The sequence below is a fragment of the Ambystoma mexicanum genome, chromosome 4q (assembly GCF_040938575.1).
Source record: "Ambystoma mexicanum isolate Mex_15411 chromosome 4q, UKY_AmexF1_1, whole genome shotgun sequence".
Lineage (NCBI taxonomy): Eukaryota > Metazoa > Chordata > Amphibia > Caudata > Ambystomatidae > Ambystoma > Ambystoma mexicanum.
In genome coordinates, this window is record NC_090928.1 from 22,338,020 (window position 1) to 22,352,722 (window position 14,703).

Below are 14,703 nucleotides of genomic sequence, written 5' to 3' on the forward strand. Positions count from 1 at the left end.
CTGTGGGCAGATTCCATCCTCTGCACATGTTGCCATAATTTGTCCTGCATGGCTCTCTCGAAGTTAAATGAGTTGTTATGGGATGGCTGCTGGGATTGCTCTAAACTCGAGACCTCCATCACCACCTCCTCCTGATCTGTTAAACTCATCGGAGAGCATCACCCGGCTACTCGTAAGGAACCTTTGCATGGCTAAGTGCCTTATCTTTTGAACGATTGTGATCCATGCATGGACTGCTAGTATGTGCCAAACTTCTAATGTCACAGCTTGCAGCCGTTACATTACTCCAGGGGTCTAAAATCTCAGAATGCTTAAATCTGTCGGCGAAAGGTGTGTCTGATGGTCACAGGGCTTAATGTACCAATTTTACATACTGCAATGGGAGCCTATCATAGATGATGAATCTGTGGTTGGAAGAAATCTATTGGAAATTACCTTTCTTTTCTTTCTGATGGATGTTCCTCATCACCCTCCAAACCAGCCTCTCGGCTGATAGGTTGTCTACCTTATCTGTGCTAGGGGAAAGGCAGAAATGAGATCATGGGGCGTGGTGGCTCCATATACATAGATTCCTGGCATCATGTCCGGTATGGAACAGAGCTATGCTGCGCCCCATGGTGATGGAAAAAAATCCAAAGGTCAGCTAGTGCTGCATATAACGATATCATAGATAAGGAATCTGTGGAAGTAGCATTCACCAGAAAGAACATAACTGAGAAGTAAGTAATTTGTTCTTCTATATGACCAGATCTAAGGATTACGTGAAAGATAATCAACTCTTTATGGCATATGCATTCGTCAGAAACGCATCTGCCGTCTCCAAACACGCCATCTCCAGATGGATCATTGTCTGCATTTCCGAGTGCTATAAATTAGCATGAAAGGACATTCCACAACCCCTTATGGTCCACTCTACAAGGAGCAATGGTGGCCTCCTCGACTTTACAGTGGGAGTTACGGTTACGGCCTTAGACATGTATCAGGCGAAATACCTCCACAGCTTTTCAAACCATTACTTCCTGGACTTGATGGCTTCTCATGGTATTTATTTTTGTTGGGCAGTCCTGCAAAATCTCTGTGTGATTGCATTCTTCCTTGCTCTCTTCCCCTCCTCTGGTTCTGCTTTATTGTTGTGAGAGTTTTTCCAAGATGAGAAATCTGTGAGAGATGCAATCCATTAGAAGAGCACATTACCTACCCCTGTTAATGTTCTTTCTGATGGATTATCCTCCCGCAGATTACTTAGAGCCCTCAAAACGTGCCCCACACAAAAGAGCTTCTAAAATGCAGCATAAGACAGAGCCTATGTCGTCTTTTTGTTTTGGGTTAATGTTCCATTTGCTGCCGAACAAAATGTTGTTGTGATCTGACAGGGTGCGGTGTGACCTATATATATGTGTTATATAGTGTCTGGAGTGAATGCCGGTGCATGCTGATGCTGAGAGAATGTTGATGTTCTGAGATAATGTTTGGGTGCGAATGCTGTGGTGAATGTTCCAGGATTGAGCAGTTGGAGAAGTTAGCCTGGGTGATGGGACACAGTGGTTTGCTGTAACATCTTAATATGTAACTACAATAAAGCTTTCTTGAGAACCATACTGAAGTGTCCTAGGAATCTGCTTTGCAACAATAAGCTAGACCCTGTCAATTCCTGAGCCAGAGCTTGCCCTAGTTATGCTGCAAAGCACATCTCCTTCCCCCCCCTGCTTTTTAAACATTTGACTGTGCCAGCTGTTGCTGCCTATGAAATATCCAGATAAGCAATCTGTGGATGGAGAGTCCATTAGAAAGAACATTATTAAGGTTAAGTAAGATGTTAATTGCGATGTGTGTTCTTTCTGATGACATTACCTCAGATTAAATATTTCATGTTTAACTTAATTTTGAGATATTCGGTTAAACGTATTAGAAGATTTATTTTGTTAAATGTCTATGAAATATGCAGGTAAAACCATCACAGTTGGTGGACTACTTGCAGCAAAAGAAAACTGAAGGCTACGCTATCATAGGAGTTGAACAAACCGCTAAAAGCTTTGCCCTCCAGGAGTTTGTCTTTCCAGAAAAATCACTGCTCTTGCTGGGGTATGTAACTGTTCAGTAGCAGTCCAGTTTAGAAACTAATTTGTGTTACATTTACTGTTTGTGTTAAAGATGTATTTTGTTATTGTTGCTGGAACAAACAAAACACAAGCGCATGTTCCCTTTCTGTTTTAATGCTATTATTAATAAACCACCTTGTTGCATATGTGAGAAAGTCGATCTTGGCAACAACTGTCACCGTGAGGATGCTACAGGATAATCGAGATACAAGTAATAATTCAACAGCTTTATTTTCCCTTGCTTGGAGGGTTGGAGGAATCTTTACAGGAGTTATATGGAAATCACCTAAAACATAAAAAGAAGGCTCTGTGATAACAGTATGAGAATGGAGGAACAAATAAACTTAGTGCAAGGGTCTAATCAAAGAAGACTTATCGCCTAGTCCAATGTCCAGTTCCCCATTCTAACAAGTGCGATCTCAGGGCTATCGCAGTGTAGTGTCATTTGGTTAATTCAATGTTTTAGTGTATTTAAAGGTCCCCATCAGTCTTTTCTTACTTAGAGAGTTGCGCCACAAGGTGCGCTGGCCTTGTAGCTGTAGTCGCAGCACACTACTACTGGGCAGGATCTTGGGACTTCCCCTAAACCTCTTTTCTCTGTGCATAATTTGACAGCTACCAGTGGGAATTTTTTTCTCCACCCTCCCCAACACCTGGTTGCTTTTCAGACTGACGTTCTTACCTGCCACCTGGCTTGAGCCAACCACAGTCTCTTCCTCAGAAGCTAAGATCTCCAGTACATGTAGGCCCATCCCCAGCAAGGTAGCAATGCTTTACTCATACGTGCTGTGCCCTTTCCTCCATCCTTGTGGGCGTCCACAACATGTGGAAGGTAATGGATCCATTGTCAGCGAAAAATGTAGCTTCCCCTTTAAGTGTAGCACACCGAGCGCAGCCTCGGACATGGGACCTGTGAGAAACTCATGGTGACACAAGTAAGACCGACACAAATGATCACAGTTCAAGGGTGTTTATCGAACAATGAAAAATGATATGCCAGTTGGAAAAACACCAAATCTAAACCTATATCTAAGATGGGGACAGGTGTCGACCATCAAATGAAAAATAAGGCAGTCCTGGTCAAAATAAAAGGGCCTATACTAAGAAACCGATTTCCAAACCCTACAACTATCACAGGAAAGGGTGTGGGATCGTTCTCAAGCAAAGAAAAAAGTGTTCTCAAATAATACGTCAGGATGTGCTGGTTTGGGTCTCCCATGCCCACGTTTTAGCACGGGGTAGGAGGGGAGCTGGTGGGCGTCAGTACAGTCTTGGGCTTCTCTAGCACAAGACGCCAGACCCAATGGCAGACAGTCTCTGGCTTCTCTAGCACGAGATGACAGTTTCAAGGTAGACAGTCTCTGGACCATCGAAGGTCAAGTCTTGTTTCCTCTGAAAGTTTCTTGCCTTCGGTACCTGATGTATTCAAACAACGAAAACAAAAGTTCCTTTAACAAATGAAAGTTTGTTCCCAATATTCGCTGGGGGATGGGATCACCCTCGGGTCCCCATCTTCTGGGCTGACCTCGGTTAATTACACTACAAAGTATAGATAGGGTGATGGCTTCACCCCTGGTTCCCCCTTTTCTGGGCTGACTCTTTCTCAATCGTAATTCTTTGCATCTCGTATTCTTTTCTCCTTACACTTTGGGTGATAGCTTCACTCCTTGGATCTCCCTCGCTCTGGCTCAGACCTCTCTCGACTGCCAGTGTTGTGAGTATTCGCTTCACCCTGGATCTCCTTCGTCCGGGCTCAGACCCTTCTTAGTTTCTTTGTCTTTGTCAAACAGTTCAGTGTACCTCCCTTGTCTGGGTTCAATTTATCACTATGTTTTTTCTGGACCTTTAGACTTTGTCCCTCTCCTCCGGCATCCCTCCTCCAGGTTCACTATTGCCTTTTCAAAAATACAGTTCATAGGTTTTGGCATTGACTTCCCATTCTTTCACGCCAATTCACAAATCAGAGTCTTTCGAATGTACTGGGCTTTTGCTCGACCCTCACGTATGACCACTTTGTATTCCTTTGGCGGCCTTTCTATGGCCTTCTGGTTTCTGTAATTTCTCAATATGGGGCTCACCAGAGTCTCAAGTTAACACCCACGTCTCCCGCTCACACTTAACAGTTCCTTTAAAGTTCATTAGCTTTCCTCAAAACGTAACACTTTGCGATTCTCACTCAACACAGCCCAGTGCTTATCGATTCTCTCCTTGACTCACCGGCTGTGATGAACCTCTTGGCTTTTGGCTTCTCTGTAGTCAAGGCTGGTACCACGGGCGCAGGAGTATCCTCTGCTCCGCCTTATCAGCATAGGCTTGCCGCGTGTACCGTTGACATCTGCAGCAGGACACTTGCTCTATTGTACGCAGTCTCAGCTTCCTCTCCACAAAGGTTCCTTGGGCCTGGGGTTAAAAGAGCAAGGTTGCGTCTCTCCTTACAACACTCTCGCCTCCTGCTGCCTTTTTCCTTCTCTTCAACAGCTGCCTTCTATTAGCCGTCTCCTCGTGCTGCCAGTCATATCAGTCTTGCTCGCCTTCCTCGTTCTGTGTTTGTCGGCTCCACCTTTTAACCCTTTGGGGAAGGGCCGTCAGGTGTGCGATTGGAGTCAATTGCCTGACTTTGCCTGACCTTTGTGTCGAGACATGTCAGGTAAACAGTTCTAGGGTTGTGACGGGGAAAAGGAGATGGTAGAGTTTCTAAGTATTGTATCGGGTCGTAAGAGAAGGAGGCGTTACATGAAACAAAAACCCTTGTGTTCGCATTCTCGGAAGGGTAAATTACTTTCGACTGGAATGTTGTAGAATGACAATCGGAGGAATGTGGTTGGTCAAACACACGGGAATAACTGGGATTATGCTTTGTCGGGATAAACTGAGTGTTTGAAAAGGAATAATTGGAAGGATGTGGAGAAGAATGATTGAGAGTAGTCGGATGTAAAGTAGAGGAAAAGCCGGGTGTCTGGGAGATGTGGTTTTCCAGTTTAACAGGGCTCGTACTTCTAGATGATTTACCAAATGTAGGGCAGTTGGCAGATTTGGGTGTGCAAGATTTTATGAGAGACAAGGGGCCAACTGTGATACAGCCCAGAAAGATTTCAGGGATTTAACCCTCCTGGCTGTTTCCACTTTAATATACCGTGTCTTACCATGGGCATTCCCCCTAGCATAAACCTGGGTTCCCCACCCTGGCGATCTTTCCCCACCGGTCCACCACCAGGAACTTGTTCCAACAGCGATGGCTGGCTTTGTCCTGGCCACCTGAATAAGGGAATTCCGAGGTCTTACTGGGAGAATACCCTCAGGTTTTTCACAGAACACGCCGCCGAGGCCCCACCCTGTGGCACCTAACCTCAGTCAATTTTTCTGCACGGACGGTGTTGGACCTGGCATCCAGCACATACTTTTTTTAGCTTTCCGCTTGCATCCCGTTTGTTTTTCCAATTCTTAATTCAACTTTTTATTTCTTTAATTTATTTATAATGCACTGGGACAGGGCTCAAACGCATAGAAGTGCAGGACTAAACAGACGACATGTAACATTAAGCCCAAGAATCCAGGCATATATTCAAGGACAAAACAGACAGGAAGGCGATTCCATACATGTGTGGGATGCAATGTATTGGTGCCTCGCCTCCCCCGGGACACATGTCGACCGTAGGAGGCTTTACCAGGTGTGCCTCATGGGACCGTTCGTCCCCAGCCTTGTACCACCATGCACTCTGTCTTGAGTGCTTGGGGACGACCACCACTGGAACTCATGTTGAGCCTGCAGCGCTCTTGGTCACAGGGTATTGAAGAATCGTTTGTCGGAGTGGAGGGAGATCTTCCACACTTCTCTTCTGCCCCACCTTAAAGACTTTGTCTCCAGGACCTCTCGTCAAGACAAGGTAGGCCCTCTATTCAGCAGGGCTCCACATTGCTGGGACTCCTTCCCCGGGGTTCCCACAGATGGGGGTTCCTCGGATTCAGGTTCTGGCAGGCCTGTGGCCTCTACAGCAACTGGCTTCCAAGTCCAGGGGTCCGGGGGCTCTTGCGGGCGGTCCGGGGTCAGATCTGAGACCTTCCAGGCTACCGGCTCCCAAGCTGAGGGGCTCACGGGCCCCTACCAGGCTGTCATTGGAAGGGTGATCAGGCTTGTCCTCTTCTTCTACCCCACGGGGTAAGAGATCGTCGAGTGCCACCTCCAAGAGTCTGTACTCGGCTAGATCCAGAATGGCTACCGGCACAGGTGACGAGGGCTACCAGCCTACCGGAGCTTGCTCCGAGGTCGTGAATCTGGGTGCTACGACTACAGGCAGTCCAGCTGAGAGCTCAGTGCCTAACAGACAGATCTGAGGTTGACGCTTCTACATCGAGTGCAAGACTGTATCCTCTCGTGTCGGAGGCCTCTCTTGCTCGGGGCCTTCGTGCCCTCCCACCCAGGGCGTGGCACAAGGCTTGAAAATGGCAGAGCGGCACGTGACGGAGCTTGCCAGGCAGGCAGCCATCTTGGATCAGCTCAAGGTCTATACATACTCCTACGTCCCGTCCCCTTTTCTCCATACTATATGGTCGTCCCTCGCTAGGGACGGGAGACGGAACCTTTTTCACCAGAAAAAATCTTCTTACCCTTTAAATTTAGAGGCACACATGGGCACGGCCCTGGGAGCATGCGCTCACCTGACTCCGCCCACCGGCGCCACTCCTCAAGTCCCCTCTTTTCTATGTGGACGGGAACGGACCGCTTTCACCAGCACTCCTGTGTTGGGCTTCGGCCTTGTAATTCCACGCGCTCTTTGGTCTTCTGTTTTTTGGTCTTAATCAGGTACACAGTCCTCTGGCGCCACGCTCTTCCTCTTCGCATGTCGACGTCAGCGGGCTTCTGCAAGTGTCCAGCCTGCGAAGGGCTCTTTCCTTTGTCCAACCCCCACGCTATTTGCCTCCGCTGCCTTGGCCCCGTTCATGGCTGGGAGGGTTGTACCGCGTGTGACGCGCTTACACCAGGTGCTCTGAAGAACAGGTTAGCTCCATGGAGGGAGCTCTTCAGGAAGTCTCCTCCAGAGAACTTGAAGAACTTAGACACTAGTCAAGGCCCAAGGTAGGGCTGCTTTTTTCCATCCCACCCTGCAAGGGCAACTCCTTCCCAAGGAAACGTCTGAGCGCCAGGGACTGTTCAGGTTCTTGTACCAGCACCGGTACCAAGGCTGATTGAGCTACCATCTGCCAGGCTGAGGGGTCACTAGATCCTTCTGGAGACAGTGCTGAGGGACCGCAAGGTTCTTTTACCGGGTGTCCTAGTACCGGACAGATGCAGCACTACCAGCGACACAGCCGAGAGCAATATGCCTACCAGGCCTCGTTCTGAGGTGCTAGGTAGGCCTTGAGCTCCACCGCCAAGAGTCCGGGAGGAGGCTGGGCCCAGCGAGGCAAGCACCACAATGCAGCACGTGGCATGCAGCATGACAAAATGGCCGCAGCGCTGGACAAAATGGCTGCTCGTTTGATACCGCCCCCTGGTGCAGAGCAGGTGGGAGAACGACTTTTGAGGTGGGACTGGTGTTCACCAGGTACGTGGCCCACAACTTATCCTTCAGTGTCGCAGGGCACATTTACCCCGCAACCAGCAAGGCAGAGTATGCACAGGCCCCAGCAGCCGCCCGCTACTCAGTCAATACCATCTACCACCCCACCAGCCTCCGAGGACAGGTTTTTTAAAAATGTTTGTGACTCATGAGGTCTCCTCAGATGGGAGCCATCCTTTGGGATGTGATCAGGGACATGCTCCCGCCAGTCCCAGCGCCTATAGTCATTCCTCCTATGGCTCCAGCACCTCAGGCCCCCACGCAAATCCTGCGCAGCCCCTGCTGCCCATGCCAGGTCCTTAGATTATGGCTCCCCTGCCTCCACAACAGCTAACGGCTCTGGTTCTCACACTGCACCCTTCGGCACCCAGCACTCCTCCACCCACACCAGACCAGCGGTACACCCTAATGGACACCGATAAGGAGAAGGAGGACCCTGACATGCCATCCTCTGCCAAGGCCTTTCACGAACAGCTCTCAGGTTTGGCAGAATACTTGGGGCTTACACAATCCGAGGTGGAACAACAGGAGGTGGGGGTTCTGTCTGAGGTGCTGACTCTACGCCTCATGGCTAGAACGGGGATCCCAATGCAGAACAACGTTGTTGCCTTGGCCAAAAAGGGATCACTGAAACCCCATTAGACCCAGCCTACCAATCGGCACCTTGACGCCAAGTACAGGCAGTTGGAGGGGATCCACTCTTGCTGTCAGTGCATCCTCAACCACACTCTTCGGTGATCGCTGCAGCATCGCTCTACTCCAAGCCTCAGTCGTCCTTGGGCACCTAGTCATCAGCGCTTCTAGACAAGGAGGAGAAGATCTTGGAGGCTTAGCGAAAGAAGGTCTATTCCAACACCTCACTGCACCTTCGTCAATCCAACGCAGGCGGCATGCTGGCAGCAGTTAAATCAGAGGCTTTGGCGGGAAATAGCTGACTTCCTTCCAGATCTTCTGTTGCAGAGCCAGGCACGTTTCAAGGCGGGGCTAGCAGAAGCTAAAATGGTGGCCCAGGATATCATGGAGTCTCCCATGGCACACATAGACACCTCAGGACGTGCCATCTGCATTACCACGTGTTGCATGGCACCCCTCACCACGGACATAAGGACTGTTTGGCTACAGGCTACCAAATTCAACCCGGAGGTCCAGGAACGCATATTGGATCTTCCATTCGAGGGTGGCAACATCTTTCATTCCACCACTGATAAGGAGCTTGATAAGAAGAACATCCTTATCTATCCTCACGAAGACCAAGCCCAAGATCTACACCTAGTCTTGCAGGTTCCAGGGCTTCCAGGAACAGAGGTCGAGGCAACCGGATCAGCACCGGCGCAAGCAGCAAAAGGGGGGGAACAAGGGCTTTTTTTCAGTTCCCCTCCTCAGCCCCGGCGGAAAGAAGGCATGATGCACCCCTTCGGATCCACGTGTCTCTGGTGGCGGGCAGGCTTGCCCTTCGGGCACAGTGTTGGCGTCAGAGGGTCGCCGAACCCTGGATCCTATCCATAGTGTCCATGGGTTACCACCTCCGGTTCCTCCCTCTCCTCTCTCCTCCCCTCCACTCCCACAGATTGGGACAACAACTGTTGGTGGGAATTCGTTTTGCTCGTAGAGAGCCAGGCAGTGAAAGAAGTCCCAGCCTCCCAGCGGGGTATGGGCTTATACTCCAGATTTTTTGCCATACAAAAGAATGATCAGGCTGGCCTGAGAGTTGTGTTGGACCTTTCCACCCTGAACCTCCCCCTCCCTCTATAAAAAAAATATTAGATGGTTACGCCAGCTCGTATTACGGCGACACTGTGCAGGGGAGACTGGAGCTGAAGGATGCATATCTACACCTCCCAATCTGGCAACCTCTTTGGTCCATTCTACTGTTCAGGATCATGGGCTTACATTTCCAATACAAGGTTCTACCCTTTGGCCTGAACACAGCCCCCAGGGTATTTACCAGACAGATGAATGCAGTGGCAACCCTTCTCAGGGCCCAAGGTCACCATTTCTACCGAGATCCCCAGACGCGGTCCAGCACACTTCCTCCGCCCTCATGAACACACTCCATGAACTGGGATTTTCCTTCAATCTCACAAAGTCACAGCTGCAGCCTACTTAGAGTCTGACTTTCCTGGGCCTCATTTGGGACACAAGCTCCGAGAGAGTTTTCCCCTCGGAGGACAAGATCACATCCATCAAGAGGGCCACAAGTAATTTTCTCAGGGAAGAGGTGACCTCAGCTTGGTGGTACCAGCATCTCTTGGTGATCTTGGCAGTGTTCCTACTGGCTGTACTTCACACAAGGCTCAAGATGAGGTGGTTGCAGCTGCACTTCACAGCCTCATGGAATCGGGAGCAGGGCTCACAAGTGGAGTTTTTCAGCATTCCTCCTTTTCTCCACCAGGACCTGGTCTGGTGGTCCACAGACTACAATTTGCGGACAGGCAGGCCCTTCCGGCAAGCATCACTGCAGGTGACCATCACCACAGATTCCACCTTGAAAGGATGGGGGGCTACCCTGGACAACCACAGCGTCCATGGAGTCTTGTCCCTCCAGGAGCAGGAGGCCCAGATCAATTGGCTAGAGCTGAAATCTATCTGCCGCTCATCAGTGGCAAGATGATCCTCATTCAAATGAACGACATTTACCTGAGTGCAATCCACCTCCCGGGGGAATCCAACATGGAGGTGGACAGGCTCAGCAGACTTGGAGCAGACAATTACGACTGGCAATTGAACTATCGGGTCCTTCAGGGGATCTTCAGCAGATGGGGGCAGCCTTAAGTGGATCTTTTTGCCACCTGGTACAACAAGAAGTGCCCTCAGTTTGCGTGTTGGCAGCGGCAGGGCCCCGGCTCCCTGGGCGACGCGTTGCAGTTACAGTGGAACAGCATGAACGCATACGCATTTCCTCCCACTGCCCAGGTTCACAGGGTGATCGGAAAGATAAGACTCAAGTCCCCTCAGCATAATTCTGATGGCTCCTTGGTGGCCTGCGAGACCATGGTTCTCGGAGCTGCTCAGCCTCTCGGATAAGCTTCTCATTCACCTTCCATTGGGCCGGCCCATCTTCCATCACAGAAGGGAGGCAGGGTCATCCGCCCCGCTCCGCAGAAGTTAGCCCTCCCAGCGGGGTTCCTGTGCAGGTCACACTAAAGCATCTGCGGCTGTCACAGGCCAACCTAGACATCATACAGGGCTCTAGGAGCAATGCTACTAGGAGCCAGTACAAAAGCAAATGGACTAGGTTTTGCCACTGGGCAGAATCAAAGGAGGTTTACCCGCTTACTTGCACGTTGGACGATGTGCTATCCTTCTCTGCGCACCTCGCACACTCAGGAGTGCAAATAGACATAGGCTGTACCTATCTCGGCGGCCACGGGAGCCTACCGGAATTCGGAGGAGGACGTTTTCTCTTCCTCCAACCCGGTGGTTAAACGACATCTGGCGGGCCTCACCAGGCTCTACACGCATATCAAGAAACCACACGCAGTACGGGAACTCAACGTAGTGTTGGGTGTCCTTGCGCACAGACCTTTTGAACCAAAAGGTCTACTCATCAGACTACTCACCATTAAAAAAGCTCTCTTGGTGGGTCTTGCGTCTGCCGGGGTGTCCAGTCAAAGCATTGAAAATAAAAAATAAAGGATCGAATGACCTTTTGATCGACAATCATCAAGGATCGAAAAAAAAGGGTCGCATTTTTTTTATTTATTTATATATACATCCTGCGTTCTTACCTAAAGTGGTCTCTGCGTTCCACTTAAATGAGGAGATAGTGTTCCCTTCTTTCTTTGCGGACCCTAAGGACGATGTTCAAAGGGTCTTGCACTGCCTAGATGTCAGGTGTGCTCTGAAATTCTATCTGGACAGGTCCAAGAGCTACCGCAAGTCGGAGGCTCTCTGTCACCTTTGGTGGGTCAAGGCCGGGTTACCAGGCTTCCAAGGCCTCTATAGCAAGATGGATGGTTTAGGCCATCAAGGAGGCCTATGAGGGGCAGCACAAGCCACTTCCAGCGAACATGCATGCCCACGTCATCAGAGACAAGGCCACGGCGGTCACATTCCAGAGACATGTCCCGTGGCAGGTCATCAGCAGGGTGGCCATGTGGGCCACTCCTCGGCCTTCTGCAAGCACTACTATTTGGATGCCGGCTTCTGGGCAGGCGCAGCATTTGGGCAGCCAGTGTTAAGGAACTTGTTTTCTTAAGTGGGTCACCTCTCCACCCTGGGGCTACATTCAGTTGTAATCGCCCATACAGTATGGAAGAAAAGGGACCGGATGTAGGAGTAATTATAAATTGTTCACTGTAGTGACTTACGTACTCCTAGTCCATACTCCCCTTTCCTCCATACATCCCACTATCCTCCCCCCTAATAAGACTGGTGTCATTAGGCAATGCTACTATTGTCGACGCGTCAAAGGAGACTGAGGAGTGGCGCCGGTGGGTGAAGTCAGGGGAGCGCATGCTCCCAGGGCCGCACCCCGCGCGCCTCTAAATTTAAAGGGGAAGAAGATGTTTTTCTGATGAAAAAGGTTCTGTCTCCCGTCCCTAGCGAGGGACGCCCATACAGTATTCATACTGTATGTGGACTATGGACTAGGAATACATTAGTCACTACGGTGAGTAACTTATAATTGTTTTATCACCTGGACAAAACTGGGCTCAATCAGTTATTGGACTCACCTTTTGATTTCACAAAAGCTTCTTTTGGATCAGCGTACGGCCCTGATGAGGCGCTTTGGTTGAAATGTGTCGAAGATAAGCCGCAGTAACCACAGCTTGGATCATGTCATTATAACAGGAATCTAAACTGTGAATGTTTGCGCTATTCTCTTGAGCATGCACCTAGGTGTACAGTAAGTAAAGATCCAATGTTGGATCAGTCATTTTTGAAGGACAAAAATGTGTTTAAAGTGCTTATAGCAAATTACATGTTTTTTGCACCCAAAATAAGAATAAACTATAAATCAATATTAAGTTTAAATTACACCGCAATTGTGTCATTAAAATCAGTTAAAAATTGTGACACAGTTTAATTCATCATGTAGCAGCATTATTTGTTTATTATTCATATGGCGCACTAAACTCAGAGGTATCCGGCACAAATATACATGTTACATAAATAGGTTACAAAGTGGCAAGGAGCTATATACATGATACATACATAGGTTACAATACGGCTATGAGAGTTGATGATATCCCTTGCAGTTGAACAAGGATTACAGCTAGTATGTGTTCAATAATTGCACATCTTGATGTTGCAGTTAAGGTGACTTGTAGTAAGATTGATATATTCTATATAGTTGATAGTACATAAGCCTGTACTATAGGCGGCAAGGAGCTAAGTCAAAAAAACAAAAAACATAAAATGCTGTAGTAGGCCGGGCTCAGGGTTACAGGATTGAGCGGGTCAAGGTATCAGCAGGTCAAAGTATGAGCAAGGTTTAGTTCTGAGGTGTGGGTGAATCTTGCTCAGTTAGCCAGGATCTAAGTTTCTTGCAAAAGGGCAGGTAAGCTGACTCAATTGTGATGTCAGTAGGCAGTGTGTTCCACATTTTGGCTGCCAGGACTGGGAATCTCTTTCCTCCTGATTTTTCTAGTTTGTATCTTGGGATGGCTAGTTGATTCATTTGTTCGGATCTGGTGGGTCTGTCAGAGCGTTTATTTATGAATTTACAGTTGTGGTATTTTGGGGCAGAGTTAGCTAGGCACTTGTGTGTCAAGGATAGAGTTTTGTAACATATTCCGTCTTTTATAGGAAGCCAATGAACGCTTTGTCGTGTGACAGAGATATGGTTGTCTGTAGGGATGTTCAGGGCCGCTCTTAGGGCATTATTTTGCAATACCTGAAGTTTATTAATATTGCACAGACTGGTTCCGTTGTTGAGGGTGATGCAATAGTCCAGCTTAGACAGGATAAGTGCTCTGGCAAGGATGATGCAACTGGTGAGTGAGAGGAACGTTCTGCAGGCAGTTATTAGTTTTGCTGTGTAAGCTACTGAGGAGGCCATGGTGTTGATTTGTTTGGTGAGGCTGAGGTTGGAGTCAAGGTATATTCCGAGTGTTTTGACAGCTTTGATGACTTGAATCGTGTTGTCAATGGTGAAGCACTGGAATCCGGAGGGGAGTTTGTTTAGACTGTTCTGAGCTCCAATTAGGAGGAGTTCACTTTTGTCGTCATTCAAGCAGAGACCATGAATGACCATCCATGCTTGAATTACTTGGTGCATTTTTTTCAGGAGTAAGGAGTCCGTGTGGTAGGAGCCTGAGAGGGGGATGAGAATTTGTGTATCATCTGCATAATTGGTGTAGGTGATACCCAAACTGTCAAGGTGATCAAATATGGGCTTTGTAAAGATGTTATACAAAGTTGGGGAGACGCATGATCCTTGTGGGACACTGCATATAACTGTAGCTGGGTTGGCAGTTGCTGAAGAGGAGAAGACTTTCATGGTCTTATTGCATAGGAATGATTGAATCCAGGCGGTGGCTTTGGGGGAGAAGTGAGCAGCGGAAGTTAGGTGCTTGCAGAGGACCTTATGGCTGACAAGATCGAAGGTCACTGAGAGGTTTAAGAGGAGTAGATCTATGTTCCCATTGTCTCTTAGCTCATCCATTTGGGTTTTAAGGTCAATGAGCCCTTGTTTCCGTGCCATGACTTGGCCTGATTGGTGGATGCCCAGAAGGTTGTTGTTTTCGAGATAAGTTTGGGTTTGGAGGTAGACCGCCCTGTCAAAGATTTTGAGGCAGAAAGGTACCGTGGTGATGGGACGATAATTGGTGGGATTGTTAGGGCCTAGTGCTGGTTTCTTTAATGGTGGGCGGTCCCAGGCGTTTTTGAGGTTGGTGGGTACTGTACTACTTTAGAACGAGGAGTTGATTAGGGTGGTGGTGATGAAAGGTGCAAGGTTAGTTGCCATTTCTTTAATGAAGGTGGGAGGACATGAGTCTCCCTGGCATTTGGAAGGTGTGAGACTTTCAATAATCTTAATGACTTCTGGTATTGAGACTGGCGAGAATTAGAATGGGGTTACCAGGATAGGTGTAGTGTTG

General features: G+C 48.7%; 1 protein-coding gene across 6 annotated transcripts in view; it reads left to right on the top strand.

The window, feature by feature from the left end:
- The window catches only part of TARBP1 (TAR (HIV-1) RNA binding protein 1), a 2,688,190-nt gene that overhangs the window by 2,634,605 nt on the left and 38,882 nt on the right, over nucleotides 1-14,703 (top strand). For all 6 annotated transcript variants that reach the window (XM_069607367.1, XM_069607363.1, XM_069607366.1 and 3 more), the window contains exon 29: nucleotides 1,946-2,082. In XM_069607367.1, coding sequence (XP_069463468.1) covers nucleotides 1,946-2,082 — 137 coding nt within the window. The remainder of the gene's footprint in view (nucleotides 1-1,945; nucleotides 2,083-14,703) is intronic.